The sequence below is a fragment of the Myxocyprinus asiaticus genome, chromosome 31 (genome assembly GCF_019703515.2).
Source record: "Myxocyprinus asiaticus isolate MX2 ecotype Aquarium Trade chromosome 31, UBuf_Myxa_2, whole genome shotgun sequence".
In the NCBI taxonomy this organism is placed as follows: domain Eukaryota; kingdom Metazoa; phylum Chordata; class Actinopteri; order Cypriniformes; family Catostomidae; genus Myxocyprinus; species Myxocyprinus asiaticus.
Genome location: NC_059374.1, coordinates 15825803 through 15848464, shown reverse-complemented (window position 1 = coordinate 15848464; position 22662 = coordinate 15825803). Strand labels below are relative to the sequence as shown.

Below are 22662 nucleotides of genomic sequence, written 5' to 3'. Positions count from 1 at the left end.
ACTCTTCACCTTAATGGTAACCCCCAAAACTCTAATAGAACAGAAACGGTTCTAAATCTCAACATAACATAACATTAAACACTAACAAGTATCCCCCTTTATATTCATCTTGCAATGACTTTAACATTTACTCTCCAAATTGAATCCCATGCTAGGAAATTGAAATCCCCTGCCCAGTTTCATCAATGCTACAATAACACCACCAAAAATATTAATGTAGTCCCAACTCAAATGGGTTAAGTAAACTTCCATTTTACAAATTTAAGTGGATAGAACACAATGAAATCAAGTTGATATTAAATGTTCTATAATTGTGTTGCTTTAGTTCATTTTAATTAAGAAAACTGAACAAGCAGCAAAATTTTTATTTTTTTTTTATTATTTTTTTTTGAGTATGTGCTAACCAAAATTCAAAGCACTGCCAAAAGAGATCAAAGCTGGAAGAGTTTTTAAACGAAAGGGAACATGTTAGCACCAGTTTCCAAGTGAAATGCCCAAAGAGAAGCGGCAAAAGTAAGTTGTAAAGTGAGTTATTTTTAGCTGTAAATTATGTAATACAGGGAAGGAAAATGCATATTTTATAAACTCTACCCCCAACCCTAAACCTAACTGTCAGTGGAGTAAAAAACATAATCTTAGAGGGAAAATGGAACCTTTGAATAATGCTCTTATTTCTGGTTTTAACATGGGACAAGAACCCAGGTGTCCCGGTCACAATGTACTATAGGGTACGCCACAGGGGAAGGTAAACAGGTAAAAAAAAAAAATTAAAAATGATGCAAAAATGTTGATGATGATGGGAAATGGCACTCGGCAGAAACTCGGCAGAATGGGGCCGTTGTCAGGGTACTGGATCTTTCAGTAGCAACATGTCGACTTCCTGTGTGATAAAAAAATAAATAAAAAAAATTAGAGATTGTTAAGCGTCTACAATTTATGTCAACTTCCTCAGCAGTCGTTGTTTTTAAAACTTCCATTTCATCACATTTTTGTATAGCAGAGACTCTAAGGCCTTATTCAGACTGCCACTAAAAATCTGATTTTTTTGCATATCCAGATTGTATCCAGATGAGTTTTTGATAGTTTGGACAGCAAAAAAAAAAAAAAAACACATGAATCTGATTTTTCTGAATCTGATTCAAACCACATTGGGAGGTGGTTTCAAATGCGATTGAAATCTGATTTTTTCAGATGTGTCTCAGTCCAGACGCTCTGGCTGCTCAAATCGGATTTCAAATGGTCTTTTGCATCACTCTTAACGCGACACACAACGATGACATCAAAAATCGGTGACTGCAGCACGGAACATCACAATATTTACCAGTGTCCTCCATTGCTGAGTTTTTCTTGTGCGACGGAGGAATTTTGCACCGTGACTGGACAAGGAGCTTATTTGGAGAGCGAGATGATGCACCTCCATTTTTCCCGCATCTGTTTTGAAAGCATCGTCACATGGGTACGCCTACGTCATTACCAAAGCAACCCATGCAGATAGGTTGGTTATGGACAGTCTGCCTGAAAAGATCTGATTTGAGAAAAAATTAGATTTGCCTGCAGTCTGAACATAGCCTAACTGACACCAATTATTTTTTTTATTTTTGTATGATTTAATCTTCAGAAGTAATAACCAGAAATTTGCAAGACTTTAGTTAAAGTTGAACAATGCAGTAGAATTTATCAAAGACACAACATAATTTCCTTGGATTGCATTTGCACTGCTGATAAGCTAATCTTTGTGCAAAAGAAGTATGTTATAATTTTAACTCCTGGTGTTTTCGTGAGAAAATGCTACAATAGGAAACACTTCTGACTCTGAGATCACGTGCTGAGGCCACAGAGGATGTGGTGGCTGTGTTTCAGGCACCGATAATCAACTATCAAAGAGTTACAGAGCATAATGCTTCCAAGATGGTAATGGGGGCAAAGAGCTTTTGAGTTACACCATCCAAATTCTTTGTGATCTTGCAATTGTGTTTCTTTTAACACATATTTATATATTCTGTCAAATTAAATATAAATAAATAAAACTTAGCAATATCTTTACATGCCAAGTAATGTGGTACCTGGTCACAGCACTACTCATCTTCACAGGTAAGCATCCATTCATTCCAAGCATATGAAACATGAAACATAACTGCCATGCCAAGTAATATGCACTTTTTCATTGGACAGTATATGGAAGCCATGGTTGTGTAATGATGAGTCCAGACCAGAAGGTTGCAGTTGGGACAGGCGTCTATTTGATGTGTAATTTCTCCAAATGTCCTAAGCCTCTGGACACCAACTCTCTTAGTGTGGAGTGGGAATTCCAGGTATTTCTGCACTACAGACCAGCACAAATATGCTTTACTCATTTATACAAACATGAATATTGTTTGCCTCATTAAAAATGAGTCATGAATCATGAACAGTGTTTATGTACTCAAAATGAAATAAACAAAGTAACAGTAATAATCCTTATAGGCATAGATTTAAAAATGAAAATTCTGTCATTATTTACTCACCCTCATGATTTCAAAATGTATATGTTATTTTCCCCCTAAAAGAAGCATTTTTATCTTCTGAAGCCATATGGAACAGACCAAAAATTTGGAATACAGCAAACACGTACTGTATGGACTACATTTATGGTGCTTTTATGGTGTGTTTTGTTCATTTTGGAACTATGGTCTAGCCTTGCAAGAAAAAGAGCTGAATAAACATTCCTTTTGTGTTTCACTGACAAAAATAACAGCATACAGGATTGGAACAACATGAGGAAGACTAATTATTAACTTTTCGTTTTTGGGTGAAACAATAATTTAATATTATGATGATATACCTATGACACTTTAAAACTTTAGTATGTCACTTAAGCACTTTTTGTACTTTTGAATACAGGATATCTCATCTAAGCAAACAATAATCATCTACTACATCAGAAATCAAACTGTATCAATACATCCTGATGTACTTTTTCGGGGAAATGTAAAATTGGGGAGCTTTGATATACTCCTCCATTCCGTGACCTATGAAAACAATGGAACTTACTTGTGCAGACTGCGTCTCGATGGCATTTTCTACAAGAATCGTACACACCTTTTAATCCATTCAGGTAATAGACTTTTAGACTGTATTTTTTATTTATTTTTTCATATTCATACAACAGAACCTAGTGTGATTTCACTCACACTCTACTGCATGAGCCAAGGTAATACAATGAAAGAATGCAAGTTATATACAGTATGTACATTATTTGTTATATATATAACAAATAATGTTACAATAATGTCACAGGGGTGGACTGGCCATAGGGAGAACCAGAACTTTCCCCGGTGATCCGGCCACGAAACGGGGCCGGAACAATGTACAAGAGATCAAAGTTCAGCGCTTTTTATATTATATTTTCTATATATTCTTTAGCATCACAGAAAACAATTAATAATCCAGCTGTGAACCGTGTGGAGGTACATTTTCTCTGGTGGGTGCCTCTGGTGTCTGTAGCTGGGCTTGTGCTGTTAGTTGGTCCTGTGTTTTTAGGGAGGAAAGCTTGCAGATCTCCACAGAAAGAGGACGTTTCAGCGTAAGATGTTTTCAATACACAAAAGAAGTTGTAGATAGCAGCTTGTAGGAGATATTTCTGCTTGGCTTGATCCTGTGCTTTATTTTTTAATAGGCAAAATATGAAAGAGGTTCAAACCAGAACTGACACTGATGACATGGGCAACGAATACAAGGTAACACACCATCTTTGTAACTTCTTCCTTCCGCATACGACTTGCAGGTGAAGTAACTGAAATCTATTGCAGTTGCAGAATAACCCTCACACAGATGCAATTACTCATTTATTCACTAGAAGTTCTCTTGTCGGCATCATTAGGCTATGACATTACAATTTAAAGGCATAGGTGCCTACTGTAGCTAGTCATGGTTAAAAGTCATCTTTGTGCAATGAGGGAAAATATATTTTTCAAAGAAAACGTGCCATATATATATATATATATATATATATATATATATATATATATATATATATATATATATATATATAAAGTTGCAGGACGTGCAAGAGTTAAGCCGAGGGGCAGTCCTCAAGTGTTTTCACAAATTGCGAAAGGAAATTGGATTGTTCATTAAAACATAAATGGAAAGCGCTGACTGAATTTGATGACCTGGAATGGATTCTGGATCTTGCCTTTATGGTAAACAGCACTGACCATTTGAACATTCTAAACACCATACTGCAAGATAAACTTGAGATTAACTTTTAACATTGTACTATGATGGCATTCGTGCATTTCAGCGGAAACTCATCCTGTGGGAGATGCAGCTTTCAGAGGACAATCTTGCACATTTCCCCTCTCTGAAAGTCACCAGAAACAATGGCAACATTATTAATAACTATTTACCTTGCCACTCTCTAGTATGCCCTATGATGCATCAGTCGATCAACCAATGGAACTGATTGACTTACAGTGCAATTCTGTGTTAAAAGACAAATTTGCCAATATTGGCTTACACACATTCTAACAGTGAAAAGCGAATGAAATAATGTTGTAAGCAAACGAGGTAGTGCCCTAAAAGATAAATGAAAGGTGAATAAAACCGACATCCTTACCCTTAACCAATGCCTAAACCTAACCGATAGTGTCCAAAAACAAAATGAGATATGCAAAGGACATTTTCAGAAGCAACCACGTCTTCTGGCATCGCTTCTATGACACCCTCATCTTAGCTTGCTTGCTTGACTAGTCTCGAGCCGTAGTCTTCCGGGTCCAAAGTCCAATAGTCTATGACAGTGTTTCTCAACATTTGTTTGATGAACGTCCCCCTACTTCATTCCCTTATAAAACAAACTATGGCATTTTTGTAATTATAAACAGTAGACCTACTCTAAACACGTGTAAAAACAATAAATACAAAATATAAATATGTATAATACAAAAATGTATTATATTCCATCACTCCCCTAGTGTAGCCTATGACAAATTTAATAGAGCTGAAGTAGTGATATGATATTTATTATCAATCTATTTCTCCCTAAAGTACAGTCAGTGTTACTATAGTAAATTCAAGAGTGGTGATGTAGAATTCTGTGCCGAATTTAAATGGTTTCCACTTCTCGCGCCTTGGTTTTCACTGATTCTCGCAAAGCTGCAAGTTTAAAAGCTCGAGCTTTTAGAGATTTGCACTCGCGCTGCTCTGTCCATTGAGACGTATCGATCTACAGAGCCATACAGGTGCATTAGCTGAGACTGTGCCTCCACCTGTGTATTAGACGCTGCTAAACCAGATACTTCATATGCGTCGCTAGACTACAAAATCAGATTAACCACGGTACAAATGCGTACCAACCCGTATAACTGAGGACCAACTGATGTACTCCAAGTCTAGATAAACATTTTAATGCAAAGAGGAACTTGACGATAGATTTGATTATTATGACTGATAAACACCCCCATTTGTAACCTAACACCCCCCTCTCTACTAATTTGGGGGGGGGGGGGGGGTACTGGCCTCATTGAGAACCCCTGCTCCATGAGGTGAGCTACCGTGGAAGCTAATCACATTGGATTAAGGGAATATTCTGGGTTCAATACAAGTTAAGCTCAATCAAAAGCATTTTTGTCCTAATATTGATTTTCACAAAAAATTATTGACTTGCCCAAAAATCTGGGTTACAGTGAGACACTCACAATGGAAGTGAATGGGGCCAATCCGTAAATGTTAAAATACTCACTATTTCAAAAGTATAGCCACAAGACATAATCAATATGCGTGTTAACATGATTTTCGTGTGATAAAATTGCTTACTAACCTTAAAGTTATAGCCAATTTTACAACTTTGTTACCATGACGATGTAATGTCAACAAATCCTAAAACCCTAAAATGACTGTAAAAATTATTATTTAAATGACTTTACAGCACATATAATACACAAGTTTTAACAGAAGATTTTATGAACGTATGTGCATTTATAAAATTATAAGCATCAGATTTCTGCCTTTAAACCCTCCAAAAATTGGCCCCATTCACCTCACTGTAACTTCGATTCTTGCTTTTTTTTTTTTTAAGAAAAAGGGAAGAGTCAAATTTTTTTTTTTTTTTTTTTTTTTTTTGTGGTAATCAGCATTATGCCAAAAATGCTGTCCATTGAGCTGAACTTGTATTGAATCCTGAATATTCCTTTAAATGTATAATTGTTAGTGAATCTGTAATACAAGCGTTAAAACGTGTCATTTTTCAAATGATGCGCTAGAGTAAAAGTGTTTCAGTATGATAACATAGGAGTGTGTGAGTAATAGTGCGAAAAATAAGTGTTTATAAATTCATAATAAGCCTTTGTAGTTATGATTTGTGTGAAAGTTAATAAAATCACAGTTGTTGTTGCACCTCATTTCACCAGGAAACTGCAACGGAACATAGATGTCACGAATCCCACCTCTGTAGTTCCTCCCACTCACCACCTGAGGGCTCCATCACCTGAATATTGACTTTTACTCTTTGAACTCCATTTCCCATAATCCCCGTACCTGGCACTGATTACCTGCTCTCTTGTTCCTCATCTACTCTGCTATTTAAGTCTCACTCTCTATCATTGCAAAGTCTTGTTTTGCCTGGCTGACATTTCTGAGCGTTCTCTGAGTTTATTGTATTTCCTGTGTGTGATCCTGGACTGTGTACCCAGTTTTGACCCGTTGCTGCCTGCCTACTATTACTGCCTTGTTTACCTGGATTTTACCTGTGATTGTCTGCTGCCTGCCCTGACCTCTTGCCTATTTACTGACTACCTCTCTGGACTAGCTTGGATATTACTGTTGCTGGTGATTGACCCCTGCCTATCTGTATTACTACGTTTATTGTTATTAAAACTGCACATGGATCTCAACTCTGTTGACTCATCATTACAGTAGAATTCGGCACGTAAAAATCAGTTTGCAAAAAATTAGTTATAGTAACGTTCATTCTATGAGACAGCATAAGTTGGTTAAAGCCAAAAACGTATCAGGTATCAGGCCATTTTAAGCAGAAGGCATAAACTTCACCTAGCTTCCCCAGATTGAGTGCCTGTTTCTTAAAATAGGAAGTATTATAGTTGTTATGGTTGTTGTATGTAAATCTACCTTAAAATTCCATTTGGCTTTTCTTCAGACTGTTCTGTCTTGTAATTAGTTTGAGTAACATACAATTGCAATAAAGTTACAAGTTGCTAATAGCAATCCCTGGTAGGCCTAATACTTTGAATAAACATGAATACATTTATCAATTTCTGACAAGTGGTCAGATGTAGGCTAATGGCTCGCCTAATGTGATATTCCAACATAATCACACGGGAAGTCGGCACGCTGTTTCCGAAAGATCCGGTACCCTAGGATCGGCAACAGTATGCTGACTCACTGACATGCCCCATCTGCCATCGGACATATCTGGAACGGCTCAACAACAATTAATTTCCCTCGTGGCATGACTGTTAGCACATTGCGTCAGTTGTATGGAAGACCACAGTTCAATCCCCATTCAAACGAGGAAGCAATCACATTTGTGTAAACTAACATTGCATTTTGTCTCTACTAATTGTTATGGATAGATTTGGGTTTTGGTTGGAGGGTAGATTAAATAAAATAAACATTTCTCTTCACTGTTTTACACCCTATTCAGCTGGAAATAATTATTTTTACAACTGGCTTCTGGTGACCTCTCCTGGATATAAATGGATGTCACTCTTGTTTATGTGCTCTGAAACAATTACCGCTTTAGCCTCTGGAGGCAGTGTTTTCAAATTCGGTCAGCGTATACCGATTTCGGCTAAAGAAAAATCGGCACACACTTGCCGAATTTTATGTGAGATCAGGCAGATTATTCTGGCCATTGTGGCCCCCTACCCCAAATGAGTTCCCCACCCCTGGCATAGAGGTTTGATTTTGGCATGTTTAGATTTGTTGTGAATGTCAGTTATTCCCAACCAGGTGTATGTGTATTCCATAGACAACTTAAAGTTATAGTTCACCCAAAAAATGAAAATTCTGTCTCCAAACCTTATGTCATTCCAAACCTGTATGACTTTCTTTGTTCTGTGGAACACATTTTCTGTCAATGAAGAGCTACTTGATTCTTACTTGAGCCTTATGGACCTGTGGATGTATAGTATATAAGACAAAAAAAAAATCACTGCTGTAGCTGGTTGTGTACAGTAGGGTTTGAAAATTGTCTTTTAAGCTTGTTTGTTTGTCATAACTCAGGTCAGATTCAGGTCTATGGCTATTCTGGGAGACAAGTGCACTCCTCCGACCACTCCAAATGCAGACAGCATCTATGTTACCATGGTAAGCATGAGTATCAGCAATATATGAACTGGATGATATCAAATATGTGAATGCACATCATTTCTCTTTGCAGTATTAGAGGGAAGTGGTGCATATATGCAAACACCGCTGCATGTGTAAGCTGGATTACAACCATTTAGTACAGAATGAATTTGTGCACAAGATTTACAGTAAAATGGCTTTTGTTTGTGTGTCTGTGTGTATTGTCAATTGTTGAAAACAGCGTGGTTTCCCCTTCATGCCAAATGCTCCTGTCAAAGTTGGACTGAACAGACGACTTCCTTCTGATTGGCAGGGGGAGGATGAGGAACCTGTATCGGGTCATTGAACTCACATTTGCTACCCGTATAGCTCATGATTGCTTGGTGTAAGACTAATAACATAAGAAACACACACCGAATCATTCATTATTTATAATGATGAGAATGAAAGCAATGTTTTATTATGACATAGAAGAAGTGCTTGAGGCATTAGTTCCTTTTGTGCTGTTATTTAATCAGTACTTTGGGGGCTGTTAAACTTTGAACTGTATGTACCTGATAAATTCAAAAAGTCAAAATGAAATGAGCGGCTTCAGTTTTATATTCCGATCAATGTTGTGTAGGCAGTCATCAAACAAAATACATAATGCTATTTGTTACACAGCTGTTTGGAATATTTGATTATGATTGCCATACTGTTATTTATTTTTTATTTTTTTATTTTATATATATACAGGTGCATCTCAATAAATTAGAATGTCGTGGAAAAGTTCATTTATTTCAGTAATTCAACTCAAATTGTGAAACTCGTGTATTAAATAAATTCAATGCACACAGACTGAAGTAGTTTAAGTCTTTGGTTCTTTTAATTGTGATGATTTTGGCTCACATTTAACAAAAACCCACCAATTCACTATCTCAAAAAATTAGAATATGGTGACATGCCAATCAGCTAATCAACTCAAAACACCTGCAAAGGTTTCCTGAGCCTTCAAAATGGTCTCTCAGTTTGGTTCACTAGGCTACACAATCATGGGGAAGACTGCTGATCTGACAGTTGTCCAGAAGACAGTCATTGACACCCTTCACAAGGAGGGTAAGCCACAAACATTCATTGCCAAAGAAGCTGGCTGTTTACAGAGTGCTGTATCCAAGCATGTTAACAGAAAGTTGAGTGGAAGGAAAAAGTGTGGAAGAAAAAGATGCACAACCAACCGAGAGAACCGCAGCCTTATGAGGATTGTCAAGCAAAATTGATTCAAGAATTTGGGTGAACTTCACAAGGAATGGACTGAGGCTGGGGTCAAGGCATCAAGAGCCACCACACACAGACATGTCAAGGAATTTGGCTACAGTTGTCGTATATTCCTCTTGTTAAGCCACTCCTGAACCACAGACAACGTCAGAGGCGTCTTACCTGGGCTAAGGAGAAGAAGAACTGGACTGCTGCCCAGTGGTCCAAAGTCCTCTTTTCAGATGAGAGCAAGTTTTGTATTTCATTTGGAAACCAAGGTCCTAGAGTCTGGAGGAAGGGTGGAGAAGCTCATAGCCCAAGCTGCTTGAAGTCCAGTGTTAAGTTTCCACAGTCTGTGATGATTTGGGGTGCAATGTCTTCTGCTGGTGTTGGTCCATTATGTTTTTTGAAAACCAAAGTCACTGCACCCATTTACCAAGAAATCTTGGAGCACTTCATGCTTCCTTCTGCTGACTAGCTTTTTAAAGATGCTGATTTCATTTTCCAGTAGGATTTGGCACCTGTCCTCACTGCCAAAAGCACCAAAAGTTGGTTAAATGACCATGGTGTTGGTGTGCTTGACTGGCCAGCAAACTCACCAGACCTGAACCCAGAGGAAAATGAGAAACGAGAGACCAAAAAATGCAGATGAGCTGAAGGCCACTGTCAAAGAAACCTGGGCTTCCATACCACCTCAGCAGTGCCACAAACTGATCACCTCCATGCCACGCCGAATTGAGGCAGTAATTAAAGCAAAAGGAGCCACTACCAAGTATTGAGTACATATACAGTAAATTAACATACTTTCCAGAAGGCCAACAATTCACTAAAAATGTTTTTTTTATTGGTCTTATGATGTATTCTAATTTTTTGAGATAGTGAATTGGTGGGTTTTTGTTAAATGTGAGCCAAAATCATCACAATTAAAAGAACCAAAGACTTAAACTACTTCAGTCTGTGTGCACTGAATTTATTTAATACACGAGTTTCACAATTTGAGTTGAATTACTGAAATAAATGAACTTTTCCACGACATTCTAATTTATTGAGATGCACCTGTATATATATATATAATTACATCTAAACGAATTGACTGTTGTTCCAGGCAAGCAATTTCCAGTAGTTTCATGTCACTCATATCACACGTGGTCTTGTTCTTCTCACAGTTTTTTTTTTATATTTATTTATTTTTTTATTTTTTTATTATTTAAGGCCATTCCTTCATTTAATTGGTAAGTAACTGTGTAATATATAGGATAATGTACAAGATTTGCATCAGATTTTTATATTATTTTGATTCTTAATTATATCTAAGAATCATGGTATACTTTCATATAGCCATCAGTTATCACACACCGTGTTTCTTTTTTGAAAAGTTTGAATATGTGGGTTTTAGTTAGATGTATAAAACTTGTGAGCTAAGTTTTATACATCTAACTAAAAAGTGGCATGGCTCAACTTCTTTTACCACGTCAACAAACAACCTCAATGAAAAAAAAAAAAATTGTTTAATATTGACAGTTAGCCACCTGGAATATGCTTCCCATCAATATAAGGCAAAGTAAAAGTACATAAGTTAAAAAAAAAAAAAACATATGCTTACAAATGCATAGTATGTGCTTTTCAGATTTTTTTTCTGGTCATTGTTGTTATTTGTTTTTTAATGCTTTGTTTGTGAAATTATTTAATTCTATTCCATGTTTTTTTTTTTTTTTTTTTTTGTGCAGCCTAATATAATGTTTACTATGGCCATAATGTGGAAAAATTATTTTTGGTGATTTTACTACATAGTCTTATTTATGTAATATATATATATATACATAGTTATTTTTTATTGTGTATTGTTGTGGGGACCCCAGGAAGACTAGTGACCACTTTAAGGAAGCTAATGGGGATCTGAATAAAAACTATATACACATTACAATGTTACAGTGTATTTGTAAATGATCCTGACTCTCAGAATATATGGGTAGTTGACATTAAATGCTTTTAGCAATTTGACATATCCTGCAGTTCAGTGTGACACTCCATTTAAAAAAATTTAATCATTGCATAGTTGCAATAATTGCATTACAAAATAATGCATAATTATTTTATAATTATTTATGCATGCAGCTTTTATGACCATATTAACTGAGAGATTAAATGGAATATTTGTACTTTTAAAAAAATTGTTACAGTGCAGGACCATTCACAGTAAACAAGTAAAAGTATTTTTATTTCAAATTAAAAATTCTGAAAAACTTCACAACAGTCACACTAAAAATAAACACTTTCCATTGTACATTGATATAAAGTTTAACCAAAAATTTTCATGTAAATATATATATATATATATATATATATATATATATATATATATATATATATATATATATCTTATGCATCCACTAAATTTGCATTTGATGGTGCAGTATCATTATAATTATTTTGCTTTCTTTTTGTCCTAATGTGCCTTTCCCTCATCTGTCAGGTGTCAACAGTGGTCAATGCTATGCAATGTTATTGCACTTAGCAGGCTGAGCTTCAGCCACTCGATTTTACCTCTTTATCTTCTCAATGACATCTCATCAGCATGAAATTGCTACTTATTCTAACAGACCAACTGTATCTTTGTCTGAAGAGGTAGCAAAAGAAATCTGCCTGCTGTGTTAAAAGTGGAAAAGTGGTTCTGTCTCAGTCAGCATAACAGACTCAAGTATTAATGCCCACTCTTTCCCAGTGAGCTGCTTTCCCAGGCAACATTTTAGGCATCATAGGTGTGCTCCCAATTCACAGGCTATTCCAAACTGTAGGCATCAAAATTATGCAGCTTGAGAATCATCAACATCATACAATTGTAAACACTTGTCCATAAACATGACCATTCTCTGTGCGTGTTTTTGTCCTTGCAGGTCATCTCTCACCAGTGCACTTTGATGTACATTAGAGAGGAGATGGGAGAGGTGGTCCTACTGTAAGCGGTTGTTTTTCTTGATTGGTTTATGTGCAACGGCCACACGGATTTTTTTGGGACACAATTCTGTCTATCCCGACTTAAGTAGGAAATGCAATGTAGATTCATTTCGATGTTTTCTTTTTAGCAATGTCATATCACATTTAAGGGGTTGCTATTGCTATTAATATCATAACTTTGCAACATGGTTAATTTGAACACAGCTGAATGAGAGACATCCACGAACCACAAACATAATATCAACCTGTTTTCCTTTTACAGACACTGTCAGCCATAGCAGCACAAAATAAAAACATATTCCGTGCTTTTTGTATAATACATCCCAGACGGAATTAATGTATTATTAGGCTATTTTTCGATACTTTTAGTGTCACCGACTAAATGGGCATTTTATTGCAATCTGGGGAAATGCATTGGACGGCAGCTTTCAAGTTATCCTGTGTAGCATTGGTGATGTTTCTGGGTAAGTAAAAATAGCTTCCGCTATGGAAAAAAACAAAAACAAAAAACAAATAAGCCCATCATTAAAATGATCAACTATTTTCGCGGTGTGTTTTGGGGGTGGGGGGATTTAGAGCGCGACAGTGTGTGTTCGCATCATAATAGCTGAAAAGGTGTTAAGTTTTAAGGTTTGTAAGCATTTTATGTCATTTCACACTGCCAGCCGAACAAATGTGTTCGCAATCTCGTCAGGTTGTTCTGCCTAAACTGTTAAAGCTGCGCATAATATAAAAGCAGGCTAAAAAAGGCTGATCTACGTTATTACATCATAGCGTTTGATGGTGATGGCGTGAACAGACATAATTAATTATTACAGGTCCTTTGTAAGTTGCATTGAATTTCATATTTAATGTCTTGTTATTGTAATCGGACATCAGCATCATCACTGCACTGATCGTGTTGCCACTGAGCGCCATCCCGCATTCACATCAGCGGCAGTGTGGAACGCAGTTTGGGACAAGTAGTGGTGATTTTGATTCACCCCAGCGCAAATCTTCTGGATCAATTCACAAATAAATAAATATATTTGTGTAGATTCGCTGACTGATTTGTTCAGTGAACCTTTCTGACCAGTAGATGGCGAGCAGTATCTTTTTGAGTATTATGAGTAGCATCATTTACTCAACAGATTTTCTTTCAAAGCTACAGAATAAAGGTGATAACTGACTAAATAAATGAACTGAGTTTAAATTGGTACAGTTTGGGGTAATATATTTTAAAGTGAAGTGTGTAATTTCACCAGCGGAACCAAACAGAATTGCAGTAGTTTTTAGTTTTTTTTTTAGTTTTAGTTTTTTTTAGGCAGCCCAAATTACACAGATAGCAAACCAATATTGAATCAACGTAGAATCGATATCTCTGATGTTGATTTCGCCTCTTTTCGCTCATCGGAGTCACGTTGAATCTACGTCATTCACGCCACTGAAAACAAACATAAAATCGATCTAATTGGTTTGCTTACCTTACGTTGAAACGATATTGATTTCAGTTGGGTGAAACAATGTTATACAATCAACATATTTTCTTCTTTTGTTTTTAAAATCCCAAATACTTAAAAATGAACAAATCACCCTATATATGTACTCTTTATTAAACACAGCACATTCAGATACTCATTGTTTTATTTATTCAAAATATACATTTACAAATACATAATTCTTTGGAGTTAGCTTTTTCTACAGTATATAAATCTTAATACTTACAGTAACAGTCAATTACAGGAAAATGTCTTCACACTGTTGCATTCACAAATGGATGTACAGTGCATCCGGAAAGTATTCACAGCGCTTCACTTTTTCCACATTTTGTTATGTTACAGCCTTATTCCAAAATTGATTAAATTCATTATTTTCCTCAAAATTCTACAAACAATACCCCATAATGACAACGTGAAAGAAGTTTGTTTGAAATCTTTGCAAATTTATTAAAAATAAAATAAAAAAAATCACATGTACATAAGTATTCACAGCCTTTGCCATGACACTCAAAATTGAGCTCAGTTGCATCCTGTTTCCTCTGATCATCCTTGAGATGTTTCTGCAACTTGATTGGAGTCCACCTGTGGTAAATTCAGTTGATTGGACATGATTTGGAAAGGCACACACCTGTCTATATAAGGTCCCACAATTAACAGTGCATGTCAGAGCACAAACCAAGCCATGAAGTCCAAGGAATTGTCCGTAGACCTCCGAGACAGGATTGTATGGAGGCACAGATCTGGGGAAGGGTACAGAAAAATTTCTGCAGCATTGAAGGTCCCAATGAGCACAGTGGCCTCCATCATCCGTAAATGGAAGAAGTTTGGAACCACCAGGACTCTTCCTAGAGCTGGCCTCCTGGCCAAACTGAGCGATCAGGGGAGAAGGCCCTTAGTCAAGGAGGTGACCAAGAACCCGATGGTCACTCTGACAGAGCTCCAGCATTTCTCTGTGGAGAGAGGAGAACCTTCCAGAAGAACAACCATCTCTGCAGCACTCCACCAATCAGGCCTGTATGGTAGAGTGGCCAGACAGAAGCCACTCCTCAGTAAAAGGCACATGACAGCCCGCCTGGAGTTTGCCAAAAGGCACCTGAAGGACTCTCAGACCATGAGAAACAAAGATTAAACTCTTTGGCCTGAATGGCAAGCGTCATGTCTGGAGGAAACCAGGCACTGCTCATCACCTGGCCAATACCATCCCTACAGTGAAGTATGGTGGTGGCAGCATCATGCTGTGAGGATGTTTTTCAGTGGCAGGAACTGGGAGACTAGTCAGGATCGAGGGAAAGATGAATGCAGCAATGTACAGAGACATCCTTGATGAAAACCTGCTCCAGAGCGCTCTGGACCTCAGACTGGGGCGAAGGTTCATCTTCCAACAGGACAATGACCCTAAGCACACAGCCAAGATAACAAAGGAGTGGCTATGGGACAACTCTGTGAATGTCCTTGAGTGGCCCAGCCAGAGCCCAGTCTTGAACCCGATTGAACATCTCTGGAGAGATCTGAAAATGGCTGTGCACCGACTCTCCCCATCCAACCTGATGGAGCTTGAGAGGTCCTGCAAAGAAGAATGGGAGAAACTGCCCAAAAATAGGTGTGCCAAGCTTGTAGCATCATACTCAAAAAGACTTGAGGCTGTAATTGGTGCCAAAGGTGCTTCAACAAAGTATTGAGCAAAGGCTGTGAATACTTATGTACATGTGATTTTTTTTTAATTTTTTTTTTTTTTTTTATAAATTTGCAAAGATTTCAAACAAACTTCTTTCACGTTGTCATTATGGGGTATTGTTTGTATTTTGAGGAAAATAATGAATTTAATCCATTTTGGAATAAGGCTGTAACATAACAAAATGTGGAAAAAGTGAAGCGCTGTGAATACTTTCAGGATGCACTGCATAATAACAAATTACAGGCTAATTTAAAGGTAGTGTCAATTTTACAGATTTTAAGAGTTAGCTCATCCATAAAATTAAAATGCTGTCATCATACACACACCCTCATTTTGTTCTGAACCTTAGACATTTTTATTCTGTGAAACACAAAAGGAGATAAGGCAGAACATTAGTCACCATTTTCTTTCATTGCATCTTTCTTTTCTATAAAAGTGAGTGGCTGACTGAAATTCAATATTGCATTATCTTATTTTGTGTTTCACAAAATAATAACATACAGGTTTAAAACATACGGAGCCCCTTAAGAGGACAGAGAGGGAGAAATTTCCCCCCCCTGAAATATTTTGCATTCCCTTGCAATAGTTTTGCTTTCCCTTGCAAAAAAAAAAAAACTGTGGTTTAAGTACAGTAACCATAGTTGAACAATGGTATTTGTAGTAAAACCATAAAAACAAAACTTACCATGGTTTTAGTATTAACCATATTTTAACCATGATACTTGTAGTGAAACCATTGTAATAACACAGGACAATGAAAAGTTTGGTAATAAAATTAGAATTTTGTGGTTCCTCTGGTTTTACTACCATAATTAAACTATTGTTACTGCAGAAAAAAATAAAATAAATAAATAATACAATTTAACCATTGCGAAAATTAAACCTTGTTTCACTACAGAAACCATTGTTTAACCATGGTATTTATAAAGCATAACTACAAGAATTACCATAGTTATTAAATTCATGTTTGCTACAATTTTACTAAAGTAAAACCACTTTATTGTGAGAGAACAATAATAAAGGGATAGTTCACCCAAAAATGAAAATTCACTCTTCATTTACTCACGCTCATGCCATCCCAGATGTGTATGACTTTCTTTCTTCTGCTGAACACATTTGAAGAAAAATAGTAAAATATTTAGCTCAGTAGGTCCTTATAATGCAAGTGGATGGTGATCAGACTTTTAAAGCTCCAAAAATCACAGACAGTCAGCATAAACATCATCAATACAACTCCAGCGGTTAAATTAATGTCTTCTAAAGCGACACGATCACTTTTGGTGCGAAAAAGATCAATATTTAAATACTTTTAACTTTAAATTTTCGCTTAGATGTGACTTTGTATTAAAACTCTGGCATCAATTTAAAGTAATATGGCAGCATTGTGAGAATTCCACTGACCTCACAGTAAATGTTCTTACCTTTTATATGTTATTTTGATGAAGAATAGGCCACATTTTAAACACTTAAAAGTTTTAAAAAAAAATGTATATGTTAGAAAATAGCAATAAACTAATTTGTTTTCATAAATTAATTTATGAAGTATTTTTATGTTCTTGCCCTTTTAAGGGTTAATGATCAGCAGGCTTACAAAATATTTTATAAGTATATTTTTTCTGGCATAATTCATGTGCATCAGTAAGTGTACAGGCAACATTCATTTCCATTGACATCTGTTTTTTGGTCTTCACCATGTAAGCTTGCAAAGGTGGAAAATTGTGATCAATGATGAGAAAGACTTTACCGTTCAGTGATGTACTGTGATGTGGCTCTGTTGAGGAGTTCCTCCCTAATGTTAAAAGAAAAGACATCAATCACATTTCAACAGTGGTTCATTCCATAATAAAATCAAGTCTTACAAATGTAAATTCTAGAATTATAAAGAAATAACAGGTTATACTATTTTAACACCCTACTGTATATCAAACATTATCTTGAGATATTTGGCACTACAATACAATACTCAAAAAGAATACCACTGTCTTCTGTCCTCTTTGGGGTGGATTTACTGCAAAGGCAAATCCCTCAACAACAACAACAACAACAACAACAAATGCATCTGAAGTTTCAACAATGCAAAACATTTTATTGTCTAAAAACTATTACCTACAAAAGCATGAAGCAAATGAAACAGGGATAACAGTCCTACTACTAATCATCATCATAAATTCATCATATATTCACCTTTAGGTAAAACACAAAAGACACCAACTCTTTCCCAGCACAATCTATAGGTGCAGCAGATGACAATGTATTTATATGTATGTTATATTGTTGTGAGACATACAATTGTAATATTATAAAGATAACTTGAGACATCTACCTTTGCCATGCTCATTTGGACCTCTATGAACATTAGTGCAGAAAATGCCACAAGGTTTGTCCCTAAAATTAAAACAGTCTTTGAGAAAGTAATGACAGTTTTAACATTTATTCACCTTGTGTATTATTGACTTAGTATGATGAGTGCGGCACAATTGCAGGCTCGTGTGGGTCATAAGACATTCGTAAGTGTTAGACAAAGAAATGAATAAAGTTAAAGTTTAGAAAATATGAGTGAATTTGATCATGTCGAAGTTGACCATCTACAACTGAAATGAGTCCAACATGGTGAATTATCTGAATTTACCTCAGTTACCGGCTGACTCATGGAAGACTGGGCAGTGCACAAATAGGGCATTTAATTTCAAAATTACCAAGCAGGAATGTTTTTAAAACACTGAAGGATAAAACAATTCAAATCTAAAGTGATATTCAATGATAGACTGACAAAACATCATGTAAAATGATGAATAAAAGTACATTTAAGCTTACCTTTTTCTAGCGACACATCCACTGACGGTTGGCCCAGTGTAGATTCAAAAACACGCATGCGCAGAACTCCAAGTTCTCTAACCAAATTTCAACACAGAACAAAATGGGTCGGCGGTACATGTTGATGAATCAACCTCATCTCTACGTTTAATATATTTTCTATTTTCGACCTAATAACATTCTGATGTACCAACCAAATAGTGAATGTTGATTCAACGTTGAAAATTGATCGAAGACTGATCCCGACCCTTACAACTAAAAATAGACGTTGAATCGACGTCTCCTTGCTATCTGGGTAGCCAGACATAACAACATTGGCTTAAATAAAACGATGAATTTGGGCCGAACTACTTGTTTGTGACTTTGTTTGAAAGTGTTTGAAAGTGTTTGAAATCAAAAATTGCACAGAATGCAAATTGCACAGAAATGACACACTTTACCTTTTAAGCTGAAGTATGTCATTTCTGTGCCACTTAGTGATGTCCAGTTGGTGAATGAATTATTCTTTTGAACTAGTTCTTTTCATTGAATGAGCTGAACCATTTCACCAAATCAGACTGAATTGTTTGAAACAGTTTGCATCTCGAATCAACACTGATCCACAAGTTACTCTATCTAACCTGTCTCTCGGATATGCCTGACACTCCGACTTGAAATGAGCCGATAACCGAGACTAATATGATCCTGAACTGGTGATGTTTGCTTTTCCCAACTCTTTTTTGCAATGAACTGCTCCAACTACCTCACAAATTGTACTGAATGCTCCGGAAGCAACAGTTCTTGTGTCACCAGTAAAATGAGTCACTCGCAGCAGTTCTCGCATGAACAATACACTGAACTGAGAATCGCCTCTTTCTGAGGTGTCCGACAAACTGAGAACTGATGAGCTGATACTGAGAATGCCTGTGCCGTGTGATTAAGGGGGGCGAAATATATGTTTCTGATTAATTTGGCTGAACAGCAGAAAGTATAACAAATAAAACATAATGGAAATATGTTTATGACTTGATTGTATTACCGTTTTATCAATGTATGATGATGATCAGCAGTACACTGATCCGGGGAAAGCAGCTCTCGAGTAAACAGTACACTGAACTGAGAATCGCCTCTTTCAGTTCAAAATACTGAGAACTGATGAGTGAGCTGCTGATGAGCATGTGTGAACCGGTCCGAGGACTTGAATAAGGGGGCGAAATGTTTCAGTCGAGAGATGTAAATTAATTTTACTATTCAGTATTGTGCATGCAGATTATATTTAAAGTTGTTATGAGCTGGATCATGGTTTCTGTAAAAAGGGTAAGATGGTTAAAAGTAGTTAATTCACTTTATATGCTTTAGACACGTAGAACATCCACATTTGTACATCAGTGTCTGTATTGGGTGCTTTAGGTGCAAAACTTTTGTACAAGACTTATCCAAGGTGTAATCACTGAATGAATCACTGATGACAATAAACACCCTTATTATTGTAACTTCATTGAATAAAATGTATTAATCAGCAATATGCGCTTACATATGGCTTTATTGAATGTGTTTGAGCATGTATTCCATGATGCTAGGGTGTTATCATTATGTACAGTGATGTCATTACGCGATGACATAAAAGAACTGGTGAACCGGTTCATTGAAACTAACCGTCTGAAAGAACCGGTTCGTGCAAAAGAATTCCCATCAATTGTGCCACCAAACGGAATTGCAAAAATAAACGTTGTTTTCGAAACAGCTTTCTGAATACTGTTTGACCATCTGCCGTTGGTCAAACGAAAAGATAGCCCCGCCCCCAACTCACGCCATTGGTTAAGTAACATTGTCTATGCGGGTTGCTCAAAACAAAAACAAAAAAGCTATTTTCATAGCTCATCGGAAACTATGTGTTAACAGTTTGCAAAAAATGTTTTACATATGAATGGCTTACTAATAGTTGTCTCTGAATATTAATCTGGGATAGGAGAAAATATTTAAACAGAAAAAGTTACATACTTCAGCTTTAACTATTGTGTTCCAATGTGCTAGAAAGCACTGCATTTTCTTCACTTAAAGGTTAGTTCATCCAAAATGAAAATTTTGTCACTTACCCTCATTGTCCTTTTTAGATTAACATTATGTGGGTAATATCCATATCAACAATGTAGGCAACAAGCATGTAGGTCTGTGGAGGATCTGCAATTAAAAACTATAATAATATGGAAGATAATTTGGGAGAAAGTGATGGACCTTGATGGAGTGGATCAGTAAAGTTCCAAACAATGACAGAAAAACACTCTGTCATACTGTATAACAGAAATTAAAGCTAACTATACAGTAATATGATTGTTCATGCTGCTACTGTAAAGCATAAAACAAATATGCTACTTTCTCAATTACATACAGTAGATTTATTTACACATACAGTATACTGTATATTACTTTTAAACAGTTGTTATACAAAGTGGTTCACATAAATTATAAAACTAAATATTAAAAACAAATGAATAGTAATAGAAGAATTAAAAGCGCCCAAATATAAGAGATAATCAATAATAAAAGAATATAAGAAAAAAAAAAAGAAAAGAAAAAATGAGCAAGCTAGCCTATTTAAAAACTCCATGCCTTTTAGTCCATGGCTTTTTTTATTTAGTAAAATGCTATTTATATAGCTTCGAAGGCATCTATAAGCAAGTGTACTCCTAAAAGTTTACTAAATTAACTATAAGCAGATATACACATTATCTTTTGGGAACACTGACCATTTATAACTAATCTTGCACTAAGGAGCGTATATACATTTTTGTCCAATAAAAAGCTCTCAAGGATGAGAATGTGTAGACGCCTAAAACCATCTGCCTTTCACTAGCACTAGTAAGTAGCAAATTTTGGTTTGTGGCTAAGATGTGTTTTTGCTGGACCTGGCAACCCTATATGCTAGTAACATGTGCCACCCAATTTAGAAGAAACAGTCTTTTATAAATGACAGTGGCTAAACCTTTGGCATTTGGCTGACACTTTAGCATATTAAAGTCAAAACATTAGTCAGACCTTTAAAGACAATAGTCATGATGCTTCAGGTTAAACAGATTAAAATAAATAAATAAATAAAGTTTTGTAATTATTGATTTATGACACAAATGGTGTTCCATTCAGTGGTACCTTAGGCCGATTGGGGGTCATTGACTGCTGGTAGATGTGTGATCAATATATTCATCTTTTTTCTTTCTCTTAAAGGTGCAGTATGTAAGATTCAGAAACCCTTGTTATTAATGACACCTGTGGCCATTAAGTGAACTGCAGCCACCTCGTGCTCACGCTCGTGTACACATTCTCTAGGGACACGAGCGAGCGAACATCGGCCAAAACAATGATGTAATGTACAAAGAGACTGAACGTGAATCACTGGCATCATGCTGACAAATGAGGTAGCATAAATAAAATTACACAGTTTTGATTGTTTTACTACAAACTTTGAGACTAAACTAAATTACTTATCAGCTAACATAGCATACTGATACACACATACAGCTACATACTACTGAACTATACTAGACAGTTTACTGTTGCAGTGCAATGTTATGTTGCACTATTGTATGTTTTGTATGTCAAATGTTGTACTATGATAAAGAAACCAGCGTATTTGCTTAAATTTATCCTGTATACCTGACTTTTAGTATAAAGAGAAGATTGTTTAAATTATTTGAATGTTACGAAGCAAGGTAGCTTGCAATTCGTCAGCATTAGCAGGCAAGATCAAGTTATCTAAAATTTCACAGATCAATCCTTATGGCACTATATTTCATATGCTTTGCAGTTATGTAACCTTACATGTCCAATCAGAAGAAAGCCAATTCTGGATTTGATCCCCAAAACCAAACGAAGGTCCCTCCAGGAATTAAATGCCCTGCCGATTCACTCTAGCTCCCTATCTGTCACTCACTCAACGTTGTGTCGATGTAGTGACACTAGGGGTCATTCTTGGGAGCCCGAGACACATCTGGTCTTTGATAAAAGGCCAATGAAAATTGGCGAGTGGTATTTGCATGCCACTCCCCCGGACATACGGGTATAAAAGGAGCTGGTATGCAACCACTCATTCAGATTTTCTCTTCGGAGCCGAACGGTCATGCTCATTGAGCTGAATTCTACTGTTCATTCACCTCTGCTGGATCTGATGGCGCATTTCAGCGGCTTCTCCCTCCTCTGCACTGGTGCACTGCAGAGAACACCCCTGGGTGCTTCGGCAGAAAACAA

At 36.4% G+C, this 22662-nt stretch overlaps 2 protein-coding genes across 3 annotated transcripts in view; both read left to right on the top strand.

Annotated features, from left to right (window-relative positions):
• The first annotated feature begins 1866 nt into the window (after nucleotides 1–1866).
• On the top strand, nucleotides 1867–9045 carry LOC127422040 (uncharacterized). 2 transcript variants are annotated; one of them, XM_051665374.1, is made up of 7 exons: nucleotides 1869–2091; nucleotides 2173–2312; nucleotides 2881–3094; nucleotides 3403–3562; nucleotides 3656–3716; nucleotides 8221–8304; nucleotides 8528–9045. In XM_051665374.1, the coding sequence occupies exons 1-7, from the start codon at nucleotides 2055–2057 to the stop codon at nucleotides 8630–8632; spliced, it is 801 nt and encodes a 266-aa protein (XP_051521334.1). In that variant the 5' UTR covers nucleotides 1869–2054; the 3' UTR covers nucleotides 8633–9045. The 2 variants fall into 2 exon arrangements, with proteins under 2 accessions (XP_051521335.1, XP_051521334.1); XM_051665375.1 differs by lacking the exons at nucleotides 8221–8304; nucleotides 8528–9045 and adding an exon at nucleotides 6387–8214 and having other exon boundaries at nucleotides 1867–2091.
• A 2961-nt stretch (nucleotides 9046–12006) lies between these two features.
• The window catches only part of LOC127422041 (sodium channel subunit beta-2-like), a 53066-nt gene continuing 42410 nt past the window's right edge, over nucleotides 12007–22662 (top strand). Inside the window, exon 1 of the mRNA XM_051665376.1 lies at nucleotides 12007–12938. Coding sequence (XP_051521336.1) covers nucleotides 12857–12938 — 82 coding nt within the window. The 5' untranslated portion in view covers nucleotides 12007–12856. The remainder of the gene's footprint in view (nucleotides 12939–22662) is intronic.

Excerpts from the sequence above, each read along its gene's own strand:
- LOC127422040 (XM_051665374.1), top strand. The coding sequence starts at position 2,055 with ATGTGGTACCTGGTCACAGCACTACTCATCTTCACAG. Across the intron at positions 2,313-2,880 it reads GTGTGGAGTGGGAATTCCAG|GATATCTCATCTAAGCAAAC; the intron begins GTATTTCTGCAC and ends TTTTGAATACAG. Across the intron at positions 8,305-8,527 it reads ACAGCATCTATGTTACCATG|CGTGGTTTCCCCTTCATGCC; the intron begins GTAAGCATGAGT and ends TGTTGAAAACAG.